Genomic DNA, 23,672 nt, shown 5'->3' with positions numbered 1-23,672 from the left:
CCTTGAATGCTCTAAAAAGTTTCATTCATCTAATTTTTTTCCCTGCACTTCGGCCATTTGGAACTCTCTCTCATCATTATGTTTTTCTGACTCATAGTATCTACAAGTATTCAAGTCTTCTGTCAACTGTTTCCTTGTTCTATAACTCTATTCTTTTTTTTCTAGTAACTCCCAACATAATAGTGGTTGCTTGCAGCCTTGTTGGGAGTAAATCAAAACAAAAAATATATATATATATTTATATACATACATATATATATATATATATATATATATATATATATATATATATATATATATATATATATATATATATATATATATATATAATAATAAATTAATATAGGATTAATCTAAACATATTTTTAGATGTTGCAACTGACCCTCGAACATGACCCTCGAACATGACACTATTTAAGAAAAAATATTTCATTGAAAGACATTCTAATCATTTTGGGTTCTACAGCGTTTGATTAAAACAAGAAGATAAAAATATACTCTTTTTAATCATCTCAAAACAAGTGCCTCAATAAATCTTATTTTCGTACCTGCTACAAAATGGCATCTGTGGATTTAAAAACTTCAAATCCATTGCAATGACATCGCAAATGGCGGGCACTTTTTTTCAACGGTTCAAATGAAGTTTTTAAAGAGAAAAACAATATGACAATGTAAAAGAAATTGAATAAATAAATCAATTAAAAATACAAAAAAAAAAGAGACAAAGAAAAACAAGGGAACGAAAAAAACTTGAAAGAGAAGAAAGTAACTGAAAAAGGTATTAAGGAAATAAGGAAAAAACCAAATATAAAAAAAAAAAAACTAAAAGTCGAATAAAAAAGAAAAAGAATAAAACTATGTAAATAAAAGAAAACAAAGAAAGAAAAAAAAACTTACAAATTATATAAAAATAATTAAACTATTTTTGTAAAATAAGGAATATTCTTTGCTGTACTGTGTTATCGTTTGTTGTTATTATTCCTTTTTTGTTTCTTTCTTCTTTTCTTTTTTTTCCGTTCTGTTGTGTCGTAATGTAATTTTTTTAGTTTTTGTATATATATTGTATATACTATACAAAACAATACTTATTTTAATACTATTTTATCATACAATATGATTTTAATTTTCTTTTTTTCTCTCTTTCTCACACTCTCTTTCATTTCAATATTGTTCATTCATTATAAACACTTTATACTTGTGTTGCTTTTTTTGTATGGTGTTTTTGTTTGTTGCGTTTTTTTGTATCTGATGATGAGGTTTTATAAAGGTCATTATTGCTTGATTTAAATTGTTATTATTATAATTGTCTTTGTTATTTTTATTATTATTTTCTATTGTATTACTGTTATTGTTATGTAAACTCTATCATTGTTATTATATATTGTGTTATTACATATTATTATCACATATTATTTTAACTGTATTATTAAGATTATTAGGTGTATTTTATAATTTTATCGTTTTTTTTTGTTTTTTTTTAATTATGTTAATTTATGTTTTGTATTGTTTAATAATATTGTTGTTGTTGATTTTAGCTTTTATTTGTTTTATTTAGGTGTCACTCCTTTGACTAGTTTTTAACTATATGAGTGATACCTAACCTGATTTGTAAAAATATAACTAAATTTAATAATTAATTTAATTAAACTTAATAATATATTTTTTAAAATTTGGTTAAAAAAATAAATGAAAACTCTGATGAGGATTAAGCTTTTTGTCAACTTTAATATTTACTTTATATTATTATAACATTTAATTTAATATTTCCCATACTTTGTTTATTTAAGCTAGACGCTAAACAACAACATAAATTATTGAGCAATTTAAAACTAGTCCTTACGAATTAAGTATTTCTTGATTTTGAGATTTCTAAAAAGATTAAGCTTTTTGTCAAGTTTTAAACTTTAAATGTGTTTAGATTAAAAACTGCTCCAAAAAATGTGATTTAGTTACAATTATCTTAACTTCAACCAAAAATAATTTGCATCAAGTACGCAAAATATTAACTTGATAAATATTAAAATTATAGGGTCCCTAATATTATAAAAGTTTTTCAAACGTAAGTCATGTTGGGTCTCAAACATAAAATTTAAAAACATAAAAACGTAAAATTTAATAAAATCTTCAAAAGTAATCATCTTTTTATAAAAAAAGAGAAAAAAAAAGAGAAAAAAATTATAATCTAAAAAACTTACTAAATTTCCTTTTTTTCTTTTTAGTTAAGTGTCATTTTTGTTAACTAAAAGCTGAAATAATAATTTATTTATATCAATTTTTTAATAATATTAGGCACCCATTTGATGTAACTTACAAATATCTAAATCATTGAAATTCTAGAAGGCATACCTAACCGAGAAAAAATTATTGCCTTCAAGAGTTCTCTTGCAATATTTACTTGTTAAATGGCAGAACCTACAAGGCATACTTTGGTAATATTATTCTCACCACATAATGTAATAATAAAAACAATTTTTCGGGCTTGTCTTCATAAATTGTCCACACCGAAAAATACATTTGTTGGACGCAAAAAAGTTCTTGATACCTTTAATATTCAAATTAAGTAATTGTTCCTCAAATACTATTCATTATTACTGTATTAACCAATAACACTAACTGTATTCACTAATAAGCACATAGTGTACAAAAACTTCAACAAATGTTGAAGTTTTTGCACACTATGTGCTTTTATACTTCTATGACTACTTTAGAACATTTTGAGAACATTCTAGAAAGTTCAAGCAGTTTTTTAAAAGTTTTAAAACTTTTTAAAAAGTTATAGAACATTTTGGAAAATTCTCAGACCTTCTGGAAAATTCTAAATGCTCAAAAATATTCTAAAAGAATGCTTATTATTTAATAGGAATTGAGCTCTCCTGAAAACACAAAACAGGTTATAAAAATCCTCTTTCATCCTAGGAATAAAAAAGGTGTTTTTAAGCACCTTCTATGTTTCTTCCATCTTCTTTATCTTATTATCAATTTTTTATCTAGTTAACTTTAACTTTGTTTTTTGTTTTAAAAAACTTTATTCTTTCAATATATATATATATATATATATATATATATATATATATATATATATATATATATATATATATATATATATATATATATATATATATATATATATATATATATATATATATATATATATATATATATATATATATATATATATATATATATATATATATATATATATATATATATATATATATATATATATATATATATATATATATACATATCAGTCTTCTCCATTTGAAATTTAATGCCAGCGCACAAAAAAGCGCTGGCAGGATTGTCTTTTTTAAGTTAGCCTAGGCAATTTTAAAAATTTATTTTTTCTGCTATTTAAACTAAAATCAAAATAGCGAAAAGAATGCTTTGAATAAATACTAGATAAAATAATTTTATAAAAATAGTAAAAATAAGAATTTTTTATAAAAGTTGAATAAATGAACAAAAAAATTTTTTGTTGCAATTTAAAAAAAAAAAAATTTTACTTTTTTGGCAAGCGCTTTTTTATACGCTCGCCAAAGTTTTTGCGGATGTGTTGGCAAGCCCGAAAAGACTTGAGTGCAAAAGCGCTGGCTAAACAATGAAGACTAATATATATATGTGTGTGTGTATATACATATATATATATGTATATATATATACATATGTATATATATGTATATATATATATATATATATATATATATATATATATATATATATATATATATATATACATATATATATATGTATATATATATGTATATATATATACATATGTATATATGTATATATATATATATATATATATATATATATATATATATATATATATATATATATATATATATATATATATATATATATATGTATATATATACATATGTATATATGTGTATATATATATATATATATATATATATATATATATGTATATAAGTTTGCTTTGATTTAACTATTAAACAAAAAAGTGATTGAAGTGCTACTGAAGTGATTGAAGTGTTTCTGAAGTGATTGAAGTGTTTCTGAAGTAATTGAAGTGTTTCTGAAGTAATTGAAGTGCTTCTGAAGTGATTGAAGTTCTTCTGAAGTGATTGAAGTGTTTCTGAAGCAAATGAAGTGTTTCAGAAACTGCACAGCTTTACAAGTGTTGAAAACATTTCTTGTAAAACTCTGCATAGAAAAAGAAATGTGTATTCACCTCCTCCAAGGAGTCACTATAAGAAGGCTGCTCTTCTTGTAAATTAATCAATTGTTAACTTCTCTCTCAACCTCTTTAACCGCAGAATTTAAAAAAAACTTTGACTAAGGAGGCAGCTTTAGATAGCAAAAACTTGCTTGCACATAACAACTTGCATACTTTGGAATATGGTGAGTTTGAAGTCTTGCTAACAAAGCAAGCACTTTACCGCTACAATTCTTCTAAATTGTGAATGAAAAGTTAAAAGTTATTTTTAGAGTTCTGTTAAAATTAAAGCTTTTAATTTTCGGTATTCTGTTTGTTGCTATATTATATGAGTAGTAAATTTTCAAAAAGCCCAAGTAAATAGATAGAGTGAAATCAAGGAAAAACTGGACTACTTATTTATATATATATATATATATATATATATATATATATATATATATATATATATATATATATATATATTTTATATATATATATATATATATATATATATATATATATATATATATATATATATATATATATATATATATATATATATATATATATATATATATATATATATATATATATATATATATATATATATATATATATAAAGCCCAAGTAAATAGATAGAGTGAAATCAAGGAAAAACTGGACTACTTATTTATATATATATATATATATATATATATATATATATATATATATATATATTTATATATATATATATATATATATATATATATATATATATATATATATATATATATATATATATATATATATATATATATATATATATATAAATAAGTAGTCCAGTTTTTCCTTGATTTCATTTATACTACTTATACACCAGCTTTAAGGTGGTACAACACCAAAAAAACTAGGAAACTAAAAATTTTTTTGAGTTTTTTAATTTTGCATAAAATATGTGTCAAATTAATCAAAGAACATTTAGCCAAAGTTTCAGAGCTAAATAATTTATCTTTCTTTAGATCTGAGCATTTTATTAAAACACTATGTATCTTTTTTTCCTTAGCAACGGAGATACTAAATATTTAACATGGTTGTTAGGGCATTTTCTCCCTAAAAATAAGCTCAATTTTACTGGAGTCTTCAAGCTTTGTAAGCTTGATGTCACCTATATTTTCCGAATTGAAATTCAATTAAAAGTCATTGTTCTTAACCACTAAACACATTTTGTAACAGTTAACAGATTTGAAAGATTTGGAGTGTTATTGTTTGTTTACCCTTTGGATTTATATTATATATATATATTTTATATATATATATATTTAAATTAAATAAAAGAAATGTTAAATAAACAAAATAAAACTAGAAAGAAGAGCAGAAAATGGAATGGGTTTAAACCATCTGATATTCTCAAATCAAAACCTGCAGATCAGGAGATTTCTTGTGTTAGCTTAAGAAAGTTAGATGTATCGTTCAGCTCGGATAAATGTGAATCTGACGACTATTTTATATTTATTAAGTTTTTATTGTTAAAGAAATTAATTGCACACACTGTGTTTCCTCAATTGCTTTATTGGAAATTTGTTAATCAAAGATAACGCTGGTTCTCGCATGGGCTTTTGTCATTTACTAGAGATGAAGTGTACAAAGTGTAACTTATCTAAAAATTTTAGAACTTCACCAAAGTCAAAGAATTCTTTAAACACAAATGAGTTTCCTATTGATACTGTTAAAAAAGAACTTTCATCTCTAGAATCACCATATGAGATCAACCTGCGAGCTGTAATCGGATTGCAAGAAATAGGTGCTGGTCATGAGTCGATGAAAACTTTATACCTTCATAACAAACATATAAGATTCATACCTTCTGAATGAATCTTTATTGTTTGTTGCCTAATGGCTTTAATAAGTTAAATAAAACTGCCATGTTAGTATACAAAATTGCTGCTGAGGAAAGTATGCAAAAAGCTGCTTTATAAACCAAATCAATAAACAACTCTCTTGAAATGAAAGAAGTTAGAAATTTTATTGATGGTTCATGGCAAAAGCAAGGTCATAATTCGTTGACTGGTGTTGTAACTGCTGTTTGTAGTGATAAATGTATTGATGTAGAGATACTTACCAAACATTGCAATGGATGTAAAATGTGGAGATCTAAAAGAGGAACTCCAGAATATCAGTGTTGATTGGTTGATCACTAGTGTGAATCGAATCACAAGGATTCATTGGGTAGTATGGAATCTGTAGGAGCTGTGGCTATGTTTAAGAGATCTTTACAAAAAAATAAGTTGATATATAAAGAATATCTAGGAGATGGGGATACATCTTCTTTTAATGATGTAATAGTAGCAGATCCTTACAAAGAGTAAGGTATTATGCCTGTAAAACTGGAATGTGTTGGACATGTTCAAAAACGGTTAGGAACACGTCTATGAAACCTTGTTAAAGCCCAAAAAGGTACTAAAAAACCAATATCAGGCAGAGGTAAACTCACTGAAAACTGCATTAATTCAATGCAAAATTTCTATGGTCTTGCAATCAGATCTAATGTGGGAAACTTGTATTCAATGAAGAAAGCAGTTTATGCCATACTTTTCCACCGATTTTCCTGTTTCCTACACATGCCACCAGTTTTGTCCTTGTGGAAAATATAGTTTGTGCAAATACTGGGCTCTAAATCAAAAGAATTATAAACCCAAATCTACCATACCTCTGTAGATAAAAGATTTAATTCTATCAATAATTATAAATTTACAATCAGATGAATTGTTATCAAAATGTTTACATTGAAACACACAAAATGCTAACAAGGTACTTAATGGACTTATTTGGGCTCAAGTACCAAAAAGAGTTTTTGTTTCTAAATCAACACTGTAAATGGGAATGTATTCAGCTATTTTAGCATACAATGATGGTGCAAAGGGTGTTATTAGTGTTTTTAGACATATTGGTTTACATGGTAAGGTATCAAATATTTCAGCGATTTCTGAAATCAAAAAAAGGATTAGTCTAATGAGGTGCAAGTCATCAGAGAAAGGAAAAAAAAGAAGAAAAACTCTTAGAGCCATTAAAAAAGGTCACCTAGATGAGGAGAAAGCAAAAGAATGTAATGACAGTTATGTTTCTGGAGGATTTTAAATTAATATTGTAAATAATATATCAAGAACTTTTCAAAGCTGTTAATCTCAGTTAGCGTTTTTTTTGTTTTTGCTTAAACTTCAAAACACAGTTTCTTGAGTTATCATTGTTCATTTGATCTGAAATTTACAGTACTTGCTCGAAATACCTATAAAATTCATTTAACAGATGGAATTTTTTTTATGATCAGTAATTTTTTTTTTTTTTTAGTCAGATCTCTCTAAAACGCCAAAAAATAAATGAAATATGAGGAAAATCTAAATAACTCATCATTTACTTTGATATTTAAAAAATCTATCTGTTAAATAGAATAAAATAGTGTTTAAGTAAGTGTACAAAATTTCAAGTCATATGATGATGGCTAGCCTTAGATATTATGTTTTGAAATTTAGTCCAAAAACGCATTTTTTGATTTTTCGCCATTATGGTCCTAATGCTAATTAAAAAAAAAATTTTTTTTGCTTTTTTTTATTTAAATCATTTGAGTAAACTGTATTTAAAAGCATTTTTATTTTGGAGGTTTATTTCATTTTTTTATTTATTTGGTGTTGTACCACCTTAATCACCATGTTAGTTAAAGTTGTAATTAAAACATAATTAAAATGTAATGAAAATCATTTTATTTAAAATTAGGAAAAATTTAAACATTTAAAATAAAAATCATTGATGTTTATTTTTAAACTGTTTTTATATACCCAAGTTCTTTAATCAGCTGTATATTGTAGGACAAAGTGAGCTTTAATTGAATCTTTAACAAATCGAGCCATATACCGAGAACTATTTTTATTTTTTTATATTCATATGGACCTATTGATACATGTGAAAGTTTTGCATCTGTAATAAAATTAACAACTTTTAAAATGAAACTTTAATAAATTTATAAATTTGATGTAAAGCATAAAAAAAAAAATTTCCTCATATTCGGGGTAAAAGGTACTCAATCCACCTTTAGGAAACTTGAAAACCGTAAACACTTTAGTAAAAGGAATTTTGTGATTTTGCTGGAAATCTACACATTTAAGATATAACAAGTCTACACATTATAAAAAGTCTTATGAACAAGTTTACACATTGTAATATGTTGAATAACTGAATAAGTCTTACAACCAATTTAACTCAAAACTGATTAAAGGAATTTGTGAGAAATAACAAATATAAAAAAAAAAGTTTATTGAAAAACAAATGAAATGATGCAAAATTGTGGTGTTCTTTAAAAATGAAAAACAGACACACAAAAAAAGAAAAATAATTGGGAAAATAAAAAACTTACCAAGTAAATGATCAACTTCATTTGGTTTTAAACTTTTTAATTGAGATGCCTTTGTCACATATTCATATTTTGCATTTTGATTTGTTTTTTTCTCCCATTCTTCAAGAAGATTTCGACCATCTCCTCTTAAGCCATATGAAGTTGCTGTATGATCCTTAGTCATAACAGGAAGGAATGAAGAGCGCCCTCCCCCAAAAGCAATTTCAAGACCGTCTCCATACTTGTAATCAATCAGTTGGCTTGCTATAAAGAAAAGTAAATGAACTAAAAACTATTCAATTCCAGTAAAGGTTATCCAAAAAATTTTATTATGTTATGTTGTATTTTAATATTTCCATATGTCTCCATAGTCCTTTGGAAAAGCCAACTATTATGGTAGAAACTTAGTTGGATATAATTCAAAATATAATTAATAATATAATTAATAATATAATTAATAATAAATACTAATAATTCCAAATACAGTTATCATAGACACTTTAGAATTTCAAACAAAACATTTTTTTTAATTTTTGTTATTCCGATCCTTTTATTAACTCATCATCTTTGTTTGTTTGTTTGTCTGTGAGCATCAAATCTTGCAATTAATTTTTGAGTCACTTCCTGATGATAGATTTTCTTCATATTTTGAATACATACTCTTGCTAGTTTTTTAATAAGTCAAATATTTTTGTTAATTTTAATTAAGTTTATTTTTTATATGGAAAAAAGAATAATAATTTTTAAAATAAGTATACTGATTGTTTTCATACTTATACGCGCATTTAGCATATTTGAATAAGGCATTGACTTCATAAATGGAATGTCTGAGGTTCAAGACCCGCATCTTCCTGGACTTTTGTTTTTATACACACGCATACAACCAAATGTTAATAAAATAAAATAGTAATATCAGAAAAAATTGAATGCAAAATTTGTGTTTTAATAACATATAAAAGCATTGGGTTTTAAAAATTCTAAATTTTTAATTTTTAACTTGTTTTTGTTACCACTCACAATTTCCTTTTGAGTTTTGACATTTTGAGACTAATTTTGAGTTTTCAACAAAAATATGCATTTGTTGCAATAAAAATACTTTATAAAATTGTTTAAGACAACCTTGAACTTTTTGTTTCGATTTCAATTGACATAAAACTGTCATCACATAGACTTCAGACAGGGAAAACAAGAAGCATCAAATAGATGAATAAAATGGATGCATTAAAAAAAGGAAATCATTATCAACTATTACTTTTAATTTAACATATGCTGTTAAACAATTTATTCAGTCCAATAAAATATTGAGAAATCACTAAATTGTTAATCACAGCAAGCATTTTTTACAATTTAACAATTCATATTATTTTACATTATTAAAATAATATGAGCTGAAAACAATTAGGAATTAATTTTGTCTTATCATTTGAATTAACTGGCTTAATAAGAAATCTGATAATACTATGAAGAAAACCTTATTTACTTGTTAAGACTTTGTCAAAGTGTTTCCTGCATAAGCAAATAAACACTAAATCTTCTTGACTGTATTCATGGGTTTCTGCTTGAGCTTTTTTGCAAATAGCTATGCAATTCTTTATGTTATATTTTAATGAGTGTATCGCTCTATTATTCAGTTTAATTATACTGAACCTGGCTGGTGCTAAGGTTTCTCAAGCTGTGGTAGTTCTCAGAAAGGCCCTCAGAAAGGCCCTCAGAAAGGCCTCAACATTTTAAAATATCAGAGTATTACCATTGCCATGTTGCACATAGGTGGTGTTCTTGTTAAGGCTTTTGGAGTGCATTTTTGAGGCAACATAAAGAGCCCTTTGTTACAAATTTGGGTTGGTTAGCAGGACTAAAGGAAATGCATAAATTATTTTTTAAGATATCATAAACTATCTATGATTGAGTCAAGTTCTTTAAAAGTTTAAAGCATTACTATAATACTTGGAAATATTAACCATAGAAACCATACTACCACTATATTATTTCAATTAACCATTTACAAATGTTTAACTTTTTTTTAAAAATAGTAACTTTTCATCTTAGTCTTTTTGTTTTCATATAAAATATACCTCTTGTAAAAACCTCCAGACCTACTTACTCTTTGTAAGACTAGTTTAAATTTAGTTGTTTAATCTCTGGATCTCGATGTTGATGGTTATTATCCTTTGATTTGTAAAGACTGCCATAGTTGTACGCAGATAAATAGCCAAGGTCATAACCATTATTAAGAATGATTAATACAGCTGAGTGGTAAAAGATTCTGGGCAGAGAGTTATTGCCCATTGGATATTTGTAACAATATTAAGTGTAGCATTATAACATAAATCTTCAAATAATTAAATTTCAATTTAACATTAAACAAGAAACTATATGAAAAATTATGCTGATTTGAGAATCAAATAATAACATGTTATCTTTGTATAAAATACATTTTATACTCATCACCATCTACTGGAACAAGCTATATTCAGAAACCTTTTTCATTTGCTCATTATTTACTTCAATTTTCTCATTTGCTCCATCCTAAGTGTAAGGGAATACATGATTGACATAAGCATTTTGATATGATTGAAATGAGCATTTTGACATAAGCATTTGACATTAACATGAAATGAACATGAGCAATACTCAAACAATTTTTTAGATCAATTCTATATAAAAAGTACTGTTAGTTAACATTCAACCCTGGTACTGATTATTAAGTTATTTACATTGTTAATAAGTTTTTTTGTTCTTTTTTTCTTTTAGCTTATGACTCAGTTCTTTAAAAGATTTTTGTTATTTTAAAATTGAAATATAATCTTCTATTTCATTTTCTACTTCCTAAGTAAATCGTCTTTTGGTGCTTGTGAAAGTATAAATACATTTTCATTTTTTAAAATGTTTTTCTTTCAGGTATTTATAACATTTCCATGCTTTGCCACATCTATTTTCACATTTTTTCAAACTTAATGAGAGTCTAAAGTTTTTAAAATGCATTTCTTTAATGGCTGAATATTTTACTGAGCTTGATTTCATGGCTTTGTTTGCTTTATTAAACTTAACCCATCGTTAGACACCTAAATAACTTCTATTGCTAAAGTTATTTCTTAGTTAAACTTTTCAAAGCTTATGGTTCAAACAACATTTCTATCACAGTTTTACAACAGTGTTAAGAAGTCTTACAAAAGAGCTCTCGTAAATACCCTTTTTAAACTGTTTAACAAGTGCTTAGCTTCTTCCTTACCTGCTGGAAAACGGAGTTCGTGGTTCCATTTTTAAAAAACTCTAGAGATTATTCTGATCCCAATACTGCTACTACTACAATACTTGCCGCCAATAACTACAAGATCCTACTAACTACTGTTTAATTGGTCTTCTTATTATCAGGGCTGTGGAATCGGAGTTGGAGTCATGGAGTTAAAGTTGCAACACTTTTAGTGGAGTTAGAGTCGCTAAACAAAATCGGAACTCCGACTCCAATAGTAAAACTTCTCGGTATTGCATGTGCATGTACAAAATATTTAACATTCTAAGAATTTTTCATATTTGGCTAAAAATTAATTTTTTTTTATTTTAATTATTGCATAATATTTTTGAAAGAATTCAAAGACTTTTTCAAAAATTTTGCTTTGGAGTCAGAGTTGGAGTTGGAAGATGAGTCGTACTCTGAAAATTTCAACGATTGGAGTTGGAGTTGGATTTGATACTTTTTTTTACGACTCCACACCCCTGCTTTTTTTTAGCAAGTAAATAGTGGTTGCTTGGTTTCTTGCTTGGTTAGAAGTAAAAAAAATTAAAAAAAAAAGACTTTGTGCTGTCTTTTATTTTTACCTTTTGACCTATTTTGATCTTTATTTTGATTTATTTATCTGTTCCATACTAACTTTGTAAACAGTCTGAAGATTGCTCAACCTTAACCTTGCTTTTAAAAAAGATTTTATAAAGGTATAAACAGCCACTGCTTATTTTTCTTATTGTTAAAATTAAATAAGCACAATTAGTGAATAAGGTAAAAGTTATACAAATATAATGCTAAAATTAAAACTAAAAAAATAAAATGTAAGTCGCATTTTTTTTAAAAAGTAGTTTACCATAAGATTATAGAGACAATGTAGATAAAGACTTGAGATTTTGCCCAAATTCACCATTCAATATCATTATTAAAATAAAAACATTAGACTTTGTGGTTAAAGTAGCTTTAGCTTTATGTTCAGTAATATTTTTTAAATTAAAAAAATATATATAATTTAAAAAAAAAAAAAATTAAAGTCTTTTTTATTAAAAGCTTAAACATTTTTGTTGATCTATTATTATACATTTACAAATACCAATAATTTAAATTTGTAATCCGAAAAATTAGTTTCTTTTTTTAAATTTTTATAAACACACACACATTGCTATTAAATCATTTTTTTAAAAAAACACATGCCTATGTCTTTGCATCGAGAATCGCTAACAGTTTTGTCATGCTCCCAATTTCTTGAGGCAGAACTTGCATAAACAGTAGCTGGAGTTGCGTGTGTTAGACGTGTTGTAGTAACTACACCTGTTGATAATCCAGCTAACTCTGCATACTGTGCCAGTGACAAAACTTCATTACCAATAGATGATGCACAATCTCTATATGTAACATTCTCATTGACATTAATGACACCTACAAACAATATTTTAATAACTATTTGAAATTGTCATTAATATTATTTTAATATTTTTAAATATTGTAATAACTTCATAATCATGTTAATAAAAAAATATTATTGTAATATACATTGTCACAATATAAATAATAATAATTGTCTATTGTATTATTACCAGTGCTGGTACTAATACAAAATACAACACTTTTAGTGTCTATTGTATTATTACCAGCTATTATATAAAGTGCTTTATATAAAATATCTACAATTAACTCAATTTATTATTTATATTACGCAAACATACGCGTTAATCTAGACTTTTTTATCATCTCATTAAAGTAATCTTTATTTAAAGTTGAACAACAACTTATAAAAATACACAACAACTGCTAAATTTTTATAGTGAAAAATTATAAATATTTCAATGTATTCAATGTTCTTTACATTTGAAATTTTTTCATGTAAAATAATGTTTATTCTTGTTACATTTACTTTCTAGTTTTTCAGAATATTTTTGTTTAACAATAAAGTTCTTTTAGTTGTAGATTTTATTCTCAAATATAATTTCAAGGAGTCAACTGTCAAGATGTCAAAAGAAGCCCATTCTGGGACGCACTTTGAAGACGTCATATCCTACTTGCATTAGGGTCATTCCATCCCAAATGGATTAAAATTTTAGGATTTCAACATAGACCCCTCAGATTTTGATGAAACTTAGTAAGTTTGTTAATATCAATGAGAAAAGCAATTCCTGAAAATTTCATCATAAAATCTTTTGTGGTTCATAAGGTACAGTCGTTTGAAATTTCTGATTTTTAGAAAATGTGCCTCCACTTCAAACCCCTGATAACTAAGAACCAACACTGGTTTAAATAATTTTTTTTTTCTTCTAATTTAATAGTCTTTATTTCAGTGATTTCAGAAAAAAAATTAGTGGGTACTCATGGGGAAGTTACAAAATCAGAACAATGAAAATTGACCAAAATGCATTAAAAACAATAAAAACAAAGTTATTGTTGTACTTTAGTTTGTGTAATATATTCTAATACAAAGTATGTATGAATTTAAAAGTATTTCACAATAAGTACTAGAAATAAGTTTTTAATTAAGCTTGAATTAAACTCAGTTTTTAAACAGCCCTAGCTCCTACCTGCCCCCTCACCCCTTATCCCAAGCATTTACTTTTTAACATGCACATTTTTGCCTAGAACTTAGAAAGAAATATGTCTGATGTATGAAGTGTCTATATACACAAACAAAGAATTCAACATACACATTTAAAAGCTGTGACATAAAAAACAAGCAAATTATTGAGTTTTCTTTTTATATCTTTATATCTTTTTATATCTTTTTTTTTATTTACAATTTTCATCCATTCCTATATATTTGTTGTGCCAAAACTTATGGAAACCTTAGTTTCAAAACTTGTTTTTAAATAAATCTTTTTAGGTATTAATAAAAAGTAAATGGCAAGTGCATTGCTAGATCTAACTCAATGTTCCATTGGAAAAGCATTAAATTATAGTAATCACCATGAAAAGGTCTACTTGGATAGATTTGAGACTTCGTATGATGGAAGCTTTTGTTGCAATCCATTCAACAAACACAAAGTTAAATTGAAAAGTATTTTAAAAAATTTGACATTTGACAAATTATTATTTAATTAATTTTTTAAAAGATAATGGCTTCTTTAATGTTTTATCATTGTGTTACCATTTAGAATCTATCAGAGTAATCAGTTTGGATGTTGCGAAGGAGTTTGATTTAATACCTGGTCATAAGCTTTGTACAGAATGTCGAAAAATGCTGTATTTAAGAAATAACAAAGAAGATTATGGAAGCAATTCATGTCAAAATAAAGATAATGATTTTAATGAGATTAACATTTTAAATAAAAACTTTGATTCAAGCATTAATAGCCTTGGTTGTTCACCTTTAAAACTAGCAGCTCATAAAGACAGGGTCAGCTATGCAAAAAGAAAAATGAACAAAATCCATACTGCAACCCAAAAAAAAATAGCAACTGTTTTGGGAGTTTCTCCAGATTTAATTAAGAATGAACCAAAAACAAAATAGCTGTGTAGCAAAAGTAAACAAGACTTGGATTCATTAATGGAATTAGTTAAAGCAAAATTTGATGTTTCTTGGAATCAGAAAAACTTAAATTACTGACTTTGGTTCCTGAGAGTTGGAGCATTAATTATGCACAAAACAATTATTCTGCTTCCCTTAGAATGATAAAAGCTGCAAGGAATTTGAAACAAATGTGTGGCAAATGGCAGAACCATCTAAAAAAGAAGGAAGATCTATTAGTGATAAAGTAAAAAATCAAGTTCATGAATTTTACCAATCCGATGAATACTCTCGAATGTGTCCAGGTATGAAACAGTATGTCTCAATCCAGGTTAATGGTAAAAGACAACATTTTCAAAAAAGACTTCTATTAGTTAATATAAAAGAACTTTATTAAGAGTTCATTAAAATTTCATTTGACGTCAAGATTGGGTTTTCTAAGTTTTGTGAACTTAGACCTAAGTAGTGTATTCTTATTGGAGGTGCTTCAGGTCTCCATTCAGTATTTGTTTGTTACTGCTTTATTTGATAAGCACAGCTTGGAAGAAATCACCTTTAATCAGTGGCAAAAAGCCAACAAAAAACATGATATAGTTACACTAACTCTTCCAGTGGATGATTTTATTGAAAAAGCTTGTCAACAAATAGACCAATTAAGAGATCATCATTATATAGCCAAAAATCAAGCAGCATATTTGCACCATCTAAAAATAACATTACTAAGAAATCATATTTTAGTATTACTAGACTTTGCTGAAAATTACAGTTTTTTAATTCAAGATGCAGTACAAGGTTTCCATTGGAACAACAGTCAAGCAACATTGCATCTTTTTGTTATTTACTATATGGAAGAAAATATGATAAAATGTAAAAGTGTTTGTATTATTTCAGATCATTTGCAACACAATACAAACTCAGTTCATTTTTTTATTTATGAAGTAACAAATATTTAAAAGAGTTGATGCCTTACTTTAACCTCTGCATTTATTTTAGTGATGGTGCAGGTTCACAATATAAAAATTATAAAAACATATCTAATTTATGTCACCATGAACTAGATCATAAAGTATCTGCAGAATGGCATTTTTTTGCCACACCACATGGAAAGAGTGCTTGTGATGGCATTGGGGGCTCTGTCAAAAGACTTGTAGCTAGGGCCAGTTTACAATCACTAACAGATCCTATCAACTCACCTGAAAAAATGTATGATTGGTGTAAACAAAATATTAAAGGAATATATTTTCAATACATTTCAAATGATGCAATTGTATTACATTGCATAAAGTTTAAATTAGAAGAAGGTTATGCTACTGGTTCAACAATTCCAGGAACAAGAAACCACCATTGTTTTATACCACAATCATTAACTACTTTACAGATGAGACGGGTGCCATTTGATAATAGAATACTAATGTAAATGTTTCTAAAATGCATCATATGGTTCCACTTTCTTCTCTTTCACCAGGAATTAATATAGCATGTGTTTATGATGCAAAATGGTTTTTAGGCAATATTGTGGAAATATCTGAAGAAAATCAAGATGTTCTTATCAAGTTCATGAAGCAGTCTATTTTGTTAAACACTTTTACTTGGCCACATAAAGAAGGTATTTGCTGGGTTCCAATAACGCACATTTTATGCAAAATTTCATCTTTACAAGTTCAATCAACAACTGGTAGATGCTATGAACTATCAGCTCAAGAAAAAACTGAAATATTACATTTGTACAATAGCATAAGTAACATAATTAAAAAACAATTTAGCAAAATTATTATAAATTAGATTTATTTGTTTTAAACATAGTTTTTTAGCAAAAATTTATTTGAAAGATGCAATGTTTATTGATTGTTTATAAGATAATATTTTTTATTACATAACCAACTTGTGCATTGTGTTGACAAATCAAATAACTTATATAAGTTATTATATTAACTTGATATAAGTTGTAATCTAAATTTGAACATGATAATGAAATAAGTCAAATTAATGGGGAGAGGTGGAATAGTGAGTGTATTGGAAAAATATTACAAAATTTATGGCCATGGTATTAAATATTGGGTAAATTAGACTTTTTATATTTGCAAACAATTTTTTAGCTTTTTTAGGTAGCCATTATGGAAAAAATTGACATTTGAGAATTCAATGACATTTGAGAATTCAATGTCAAAGTTTTATTAAAGTAAGTCAAGAGTTGTATACAATAAAAAAAACTAGAAGGTTTTCTGAAATTTTGTTTTTAAAATATAGAGCATCAAAGTATGAACAAGACATGTTTTTGCTACTAAAGTTTTTATTTTTGGAAAAATCAGAAATTTCAAACGACTGTACCTTATGAGCCACAAAAGATTTTATGGTAAAATTTTCAAGAATTGCTTTTCTCATTGATATTAACAAACTTACTAAGTTTCATCAAAATCTGAGGGGGTCCATGTTGGACCTTGGTCCAGTTGGCATGAAATGACTCATTAGGAGTTTAATATAAAAAGTTAAATGTGGAGAATTTATTTCAAAAAGAGTCAACAGAAAACTGTTTCTTATTCCAAAAAATATTTTGCAAAATTAAAGGCGTTGTAGTCAATTGAAATTCGGTATTTTCAGAAGATTTTTTAAACCCTCAGGTTGATTACAGATAATGATTCAAAATATGTTAGTTCCTTTAACTGGTTTAGTTTAGTTGAATAGGAAAAACAGAGAGAGAAGGTGGATCCTGAACTGGTCAACTTGTTGCTTTCTTTTTGGAGGAAATTACCAGAAAGTTGCAATGATGATATCATTCTATCAAAGTAGTGTCATTGTGCAGCTCAGAAAATGAACTTGCTGGCTTGTAAAGATACCTAGATATTGCCAAGTTTGAACTTGAATTCTAGGCTGATGGGTTAAAATACCTATCAATCAAAGAACATAATATTTTATATGTTTTATTGTATATGAATGTAACAATTTAAATTTTTAAGGTTTACATTTGAATAGTGTTTGCATTCTTTTACGCATCCTTATTACAAACTGCCAGTTGTCAGTTACATCTCGCAATAAATATAGCACAGCGGACAATACAGCAGATGAAGTAAAAAATGCATGATTATGGACATTTGCAGGTAATCAACATCAAAAAATTAGATTTTGCTCCAGAATCCAACGAAACTCACCAGGAGAATGCTGGCAATAGTAAGTGACCGGGGTTGATATTTGACCGGGGCCAGGGCCAGGTTTGATAAAATATAGCCAGGGCCAGTTTGTGACCGGGGCTGCATAAACATTCATACATCCTAAAGTATATTTTTTTATTCAAAATTCATGTTATATTTTGTATATATATGCTTATATAAACATCATTATGATCAATATGGTCATCATAATCATCATTATTATCATCATCATCACTATCATCATCATCATTATTATCATCATCATCATTATTATCATTATCATCATCATCATCATCATCATCATCATCATCATCATCATCATCATCAACAGCCTAAAAGAGAAAGGCTAAAGCCTGATCATCATGATTATCATCATCATCATCATCATCATCATCATCATCATCATCATAATCATCATCAGGTTTTAGCCTTCCTCTTTTATGCTGTTTCTCTAATATAAATAATCTAGAGCATTTTTTTTTCTTAACTAAAGCTAATTTATACAATATGTAAGGCATTCTCTTCAAGTTTTCTTACTTTTCTACTACATCCATCTGATCATTTTATCTTTCGACAAATACTACACCATATAAATTTTAATGTTAAGCTTTGCTATTCTCATTTTAACAAATCTTGTTTCTTATCTCAGATGTTAGATTCTAAAGACTTTTGATTAGTCTTCAACAATGTTAACTAAAGTAAGTCTAAGATTTAATTTCTAATTCATGGGTCTGATCCTTTTACTTCTTTCAAGAATAAAGCAGAGTTATTTGCAAAAAAATTCTTACTCTAATTTGACTCTTGAATCTACTAACAGTTAAACAGATTAACCCATTGTTAAACATCGAAATCTCTCTGGCTTTCAATGCTAAAGTTAATTCTCAATTAAAGACTTCAACAGTTTGTGCTTCAGAATAGATTTCCATCAAATATTTTTATTTACAAATTTTTTAAATGTAGTATTGATTTATTACATGGAACACATTTAGGGGGTGCAATCAGACATTTTCAAAAAATGTTGTTTTTAGAACCACTCTACTTTTCATGCTATAAAAACTTTTATTAATCCAGTTTTTTTCCTTGCACATCAAAAAAAAACCTTATAACTTTTACTCATCTTCATGTTTTTCATTTTTATACAACTTACAACTTTTTAAGTCTTTAGTTATACGTTTCCTAGTATTTTAACTTATTTTAAAGTCTTATTTTAATTTATTTTATTTTAATTTATTTTAACTTATTTTAATTTTAAAGTCTCTATTTCTTATTCTCTAATTTAAACTCATAACTTAATAAAGCTTGCAATCTTGTTGGAAATAAATTTGAGTTTAAAAATATATAAATGTATGCCAGTATTTAACAAATAGTAAATGTAAGCATAAAATTATTATACATTAAGTATTATAAATTTTTTTATAGCCCCAAATATCAACTCTGCTAAATCTTATAATTTTGCCGGGGCCGGGTTTGCTAAAAGTCTCATTTTTATATGGGGCCGGGGCCCCAGTCACTTACTAGCTGGCAACATGGATATAAGTTTCAATTTACTTATAAAAAATAACTAACACTAAGTAAATTTAGATTTAGAGTAAAATACTAAAAAAAGTGAAAAAACAAACTTAAAAAAATGTCACTTTATATCATCCCATATGGATATTAAAAACTGTGGTAGACGAGGACAATAAGTTTTTTCTTACTGCCCTTCTCTATAAAATATATTTTTGGTAGCGTACTAGTTGCTACTAATTATTTAGTTTGATAAAGTAGCAGAAGAGCAGGAGCGGTTTCTGGTTCCTAAAGATGCAGAAGGTAGCAATATTGCTTTCAAATATTTGGTAGCAATGCCCAGCTCTGATTATTACTAATACCTTTTTGTTATTGGTACAAATACCAATTGTTTAAACTAAAAAAAATCTTACCAAAAATTTGATTGAACTTTGAAATTATTCATTTTTTTGTAAACGTTTTTAAAATAGAAGACTTATTCCAAGCCATTGGATTAATTAAACATAATTAATGTTTAAGAATAATAACAACACTATTAACATTAAAGCTAGTAAGTTTAGTACTAATACATAACAAAAGATTATTATATACATATGACGTCATACCAAAATATTAATATATATGATGTCATTTTAAAATATGAAAAATATGTAATTTCAAAATGTATTTATAATGTCATACCAAAACCAAACCAAACCATACCAAAAAAATGAAAAAACATGAATCATACTAAAATATTATTATTTACATATGCCATACCTAAATACTAATACATACATATGATGACATACCAAGATATTATATACATATCAAGCTTGAGGAGCAGGAAGTTATTTTTAAGGCTCGACTCCTAAAAAATATCCGGCTCCTAAAAAATGTCCAGCTCCAGCTTGACAAAAATTAAAAATTTTTGAATATTTTTTTGATCACATTAGCCTGCCAATTACAGGAATTAACTTTTAATCACATTTAAAAAGCAAAATATTTTGAGTAAATATACTTTTATTTCTATATATTAAAAAGTTTAAACTTCATATTTTCAAATTATGTAATTACAACTAAGTACAAATTGATTTATTAAGAGTTACACATAACTTTGAAAGATTTTAACTAATTAAAAACGTTAAAACACATCATATGACTTGATGCATAAATAAAATAACTTTCTGTTAACCAACCATTGACTTGAATTATAATAACGAATCAAACATGACAATATAAACCATGACAAAAAATGAAATTAATTATTAAAGGAACGCTTTTCACAAGCAAACAAAAACAACTTAAAAATATGAGAGCCATTAGATTTTTAAGGCTCCAGCACTAACTCCACTAAAAAACAGCAACTCCCCAGCTCCACAGCTCTGGCTTGGCTCCGTAAACCTGATACATGATGTCAAACCAATATATTATATACAAATGATGTCATACCAAAATTGGGGTAGGTATGAGTTTCAGTATATGACTGGAAATTAAAGTTTGAGCAAGTAGTACTACATTTGAAAAAGTTCTACACTTAGTGATAAGGTCAATATTGACACTGGTATTCTGGTTTAGTCATCTAAATTAACCTGTCTAAACTTGAAGTAGTTAAAAATAGCATAATTTTTATATCAGTTTTCTTTATGGAGTATAAAATTAAACATGAACAAAACTTTTTATATTTAATAAATAGGAGATAAAAAATAAAAAGATCTTATAAAACCTGAATCACATAAATTATCATCACATGAAGTTATGAGACAAACTTATATCAAGAAATCAGATTTAAAAAACACCTTTAAAACAAAATTGAAGTAGTTACTCTCTTGTTCTTTGAGAAATATTTTTGCTAAAAAAAACTTATTGCTGCAAAGATGAGAAGCTTTATACAGCTGATTAACATAATTTATGTTAAATGAATTAACACAGCAAAACAACTTTTTTTATATTATTCACTTCCCCAAGGTCAAAGGGACCACAATAGTCAAGGAGGGTTTTTTTTTGTTTTTTGTTGTTGTTATGGTTACTACCCATTCTTAACTCTATAACTCCAAAACACAAACAAAAACGAGGCAGCTGCGTGGAAAAACAATGTTAATAAAGAAACAAATAAAGGAAAGACAAAGTATTATTTCAGATATTCTACACATATTTCAAAATTCAAAAAACTTAAATAGTAATAACAGAAAAGTTTACAACTATAATAATTAATAAAACTAGTAAAACTGCTACCACAAAAATAAGATCGCAACTAAATGACAGGAGCATAGATAAGTTATGCTTTTTGCAAACATATTTTTAAAAAGATATTAAAAATGAATTGATTTAATTTCTTTATACCGAGTTAATTATTAATGATTTAACTTTTTTAATTCATTGATTTAATTAATTAGATCAATTTATTGCTCTTATAAGTAGTTTTAACTAAAATTTTATTATTGGTACAAAAAAATTTTTTTTTACCAGTAATAAAAAAATTTGGTAATTTTGCAATCCCTATCCGAGTGATAACCTCAGATATCCAAAACACTCATTAAAAACAATTATGTAATTATAATAATAACTAAATAAACCATGCTTAAGATGAAAAATGTTTAAAAAAAAAAAACTGAATCCGGATCTATGATACAACCATTTTTCAAAGTAAAATAAAAAAGTAATGCTAAACCAAAATACTAAAACAAAAGAAAAAATTACAGTATGTTGAAAGTACTTTTTATTTACAAAGTATAAAGTACTTGTGCAGTTCACAAAACTAAATTCAACTTTAAAATACAAGAAATCTATTTTTAAATCTTGGAATAAAACCTAACACATGTTTAATCCATAAATCAACTATATGTTTATTGCGATTGGTATGTTTACACTAGATTATGAGGATTTATAAATTAGCTTGATTAAATGGCACTTACATTAGTTTTGTTTTATTTAGGACATGAGTCATATTTACAAATATGTGTATCTTATACCTTATCTTATAGATTAATGCTGGACCTTTAGAGGGTATATATTGTAATAGCAGCTGCTGTTCAAAATGTTCATCTGCCATTCTAGTGTGATTTAAAAGAAACACTTTTTTTGCTACATTAAATAAAAGCTTATATCTTTTTTCTGAAAGTAACTCATTACAAAGTAAGCCTGAAAAGTACTGAAAGTAAAAGTACTGCATTTTAAATGTAACTGGTTACATGTAGAAGTTCTTTAAAAAGTAACCAGGTATTGTAATGAAGTAAATGTATTTAATTACACCCCAAACCTGATTTTGTACTTTAAAAAATATTTCAGTTTTGAATTAAATGATGTTTTTTATTAAGCAAAAAAACAAAAAGTAAATTTTTTAATCTTGTAATTTGTAAGTTGTAAAAGATTTACCCATATTTGTTTTAACTCCTGACATGAATGCTGTTGCAGTGCCTGCAGAATCAGGAACTTGTGCATCAACATTGTATGTTTTTGATAGAGCAACATTTTCAAACTCTTCCCAGCTAAGAATATTTTCTTCACCTAAAACAAATACAAAATAAAATTAAAAAATTAAAATAGTAACAAAGCAAAAAAAATCTGTGAAAAAAAAATTTAATTTTGTAAAAAAGAAGGTTAGAAATCATTGTGGTGCAAGGTAAAACAACTTTTGTTTAACTTCTTTGATAGAATCATGTTCAACTTAAAGAATAAAGAGAGATACCTTTACAACTGTTTCAGTTATTCGCAATTATTTGTTTCATGTTATCTAAAATTTAACTTAACACAATTCATTGGTAATTAATTATAAGATTTATGGAAATTAATTAAAAGAGACTGAGGATAAC

General features: G+C 26.2%; 1 protein-coding gene across 2 annotated transcripts in view; it reads right to left on the bottom strand.

The window, feature by feature from the left end:
- The window catches only part of LOC100203970 (alkaline phosphatase), a 71,612-nt gene that overhangs the window by 25,699 nt on the left and 22,241 nt on the right, over positions 1 to 23,672 (bottom strand). For both annotated transcript variants that reach the window (XM_065818243.1, XM_065818244.1), the window contains exons 3-5: positions 23,236 to 23,367; positions 12,949 to 13,173; positions 8,556 to 8,798 (exon numbers count right to left, since the gene is read on the bottom strand). In XM_065818243.1, the coding sequence (XP_065674315.1) occupies positions 8,556 to 8,798; positions 12,949 to 13,173; positions 23,236 to 23,367 (600 nt within the window). The remainder of the gene's footprint in view (positions 1 to 8,555; positions 8,799 to 12,948; positions 13,174 to 23,235; positions 23,368 to 23,672) is intronic.

The sequence above is a fragment of the Hydra vulgaris genome, chromosome 14 (assembly GCF_038396675.1).
Source record: "Hydra vulgaris chromosome 14, alternate assembly HydraT2T_AEP".
Taxonomy (NCBI): domain Eukaryota; kingdom Metazoa; phylum Cnidaria; class Hydrozoa; order Anthoathecata; family Hydridae; genus Hydra; species Hydra vulgaris.
The sequence above is the reverse complement of the archived record's forward strand: the minus strand, read 5'-3'. Positions and strand labels throughout refer to the sequence as shown.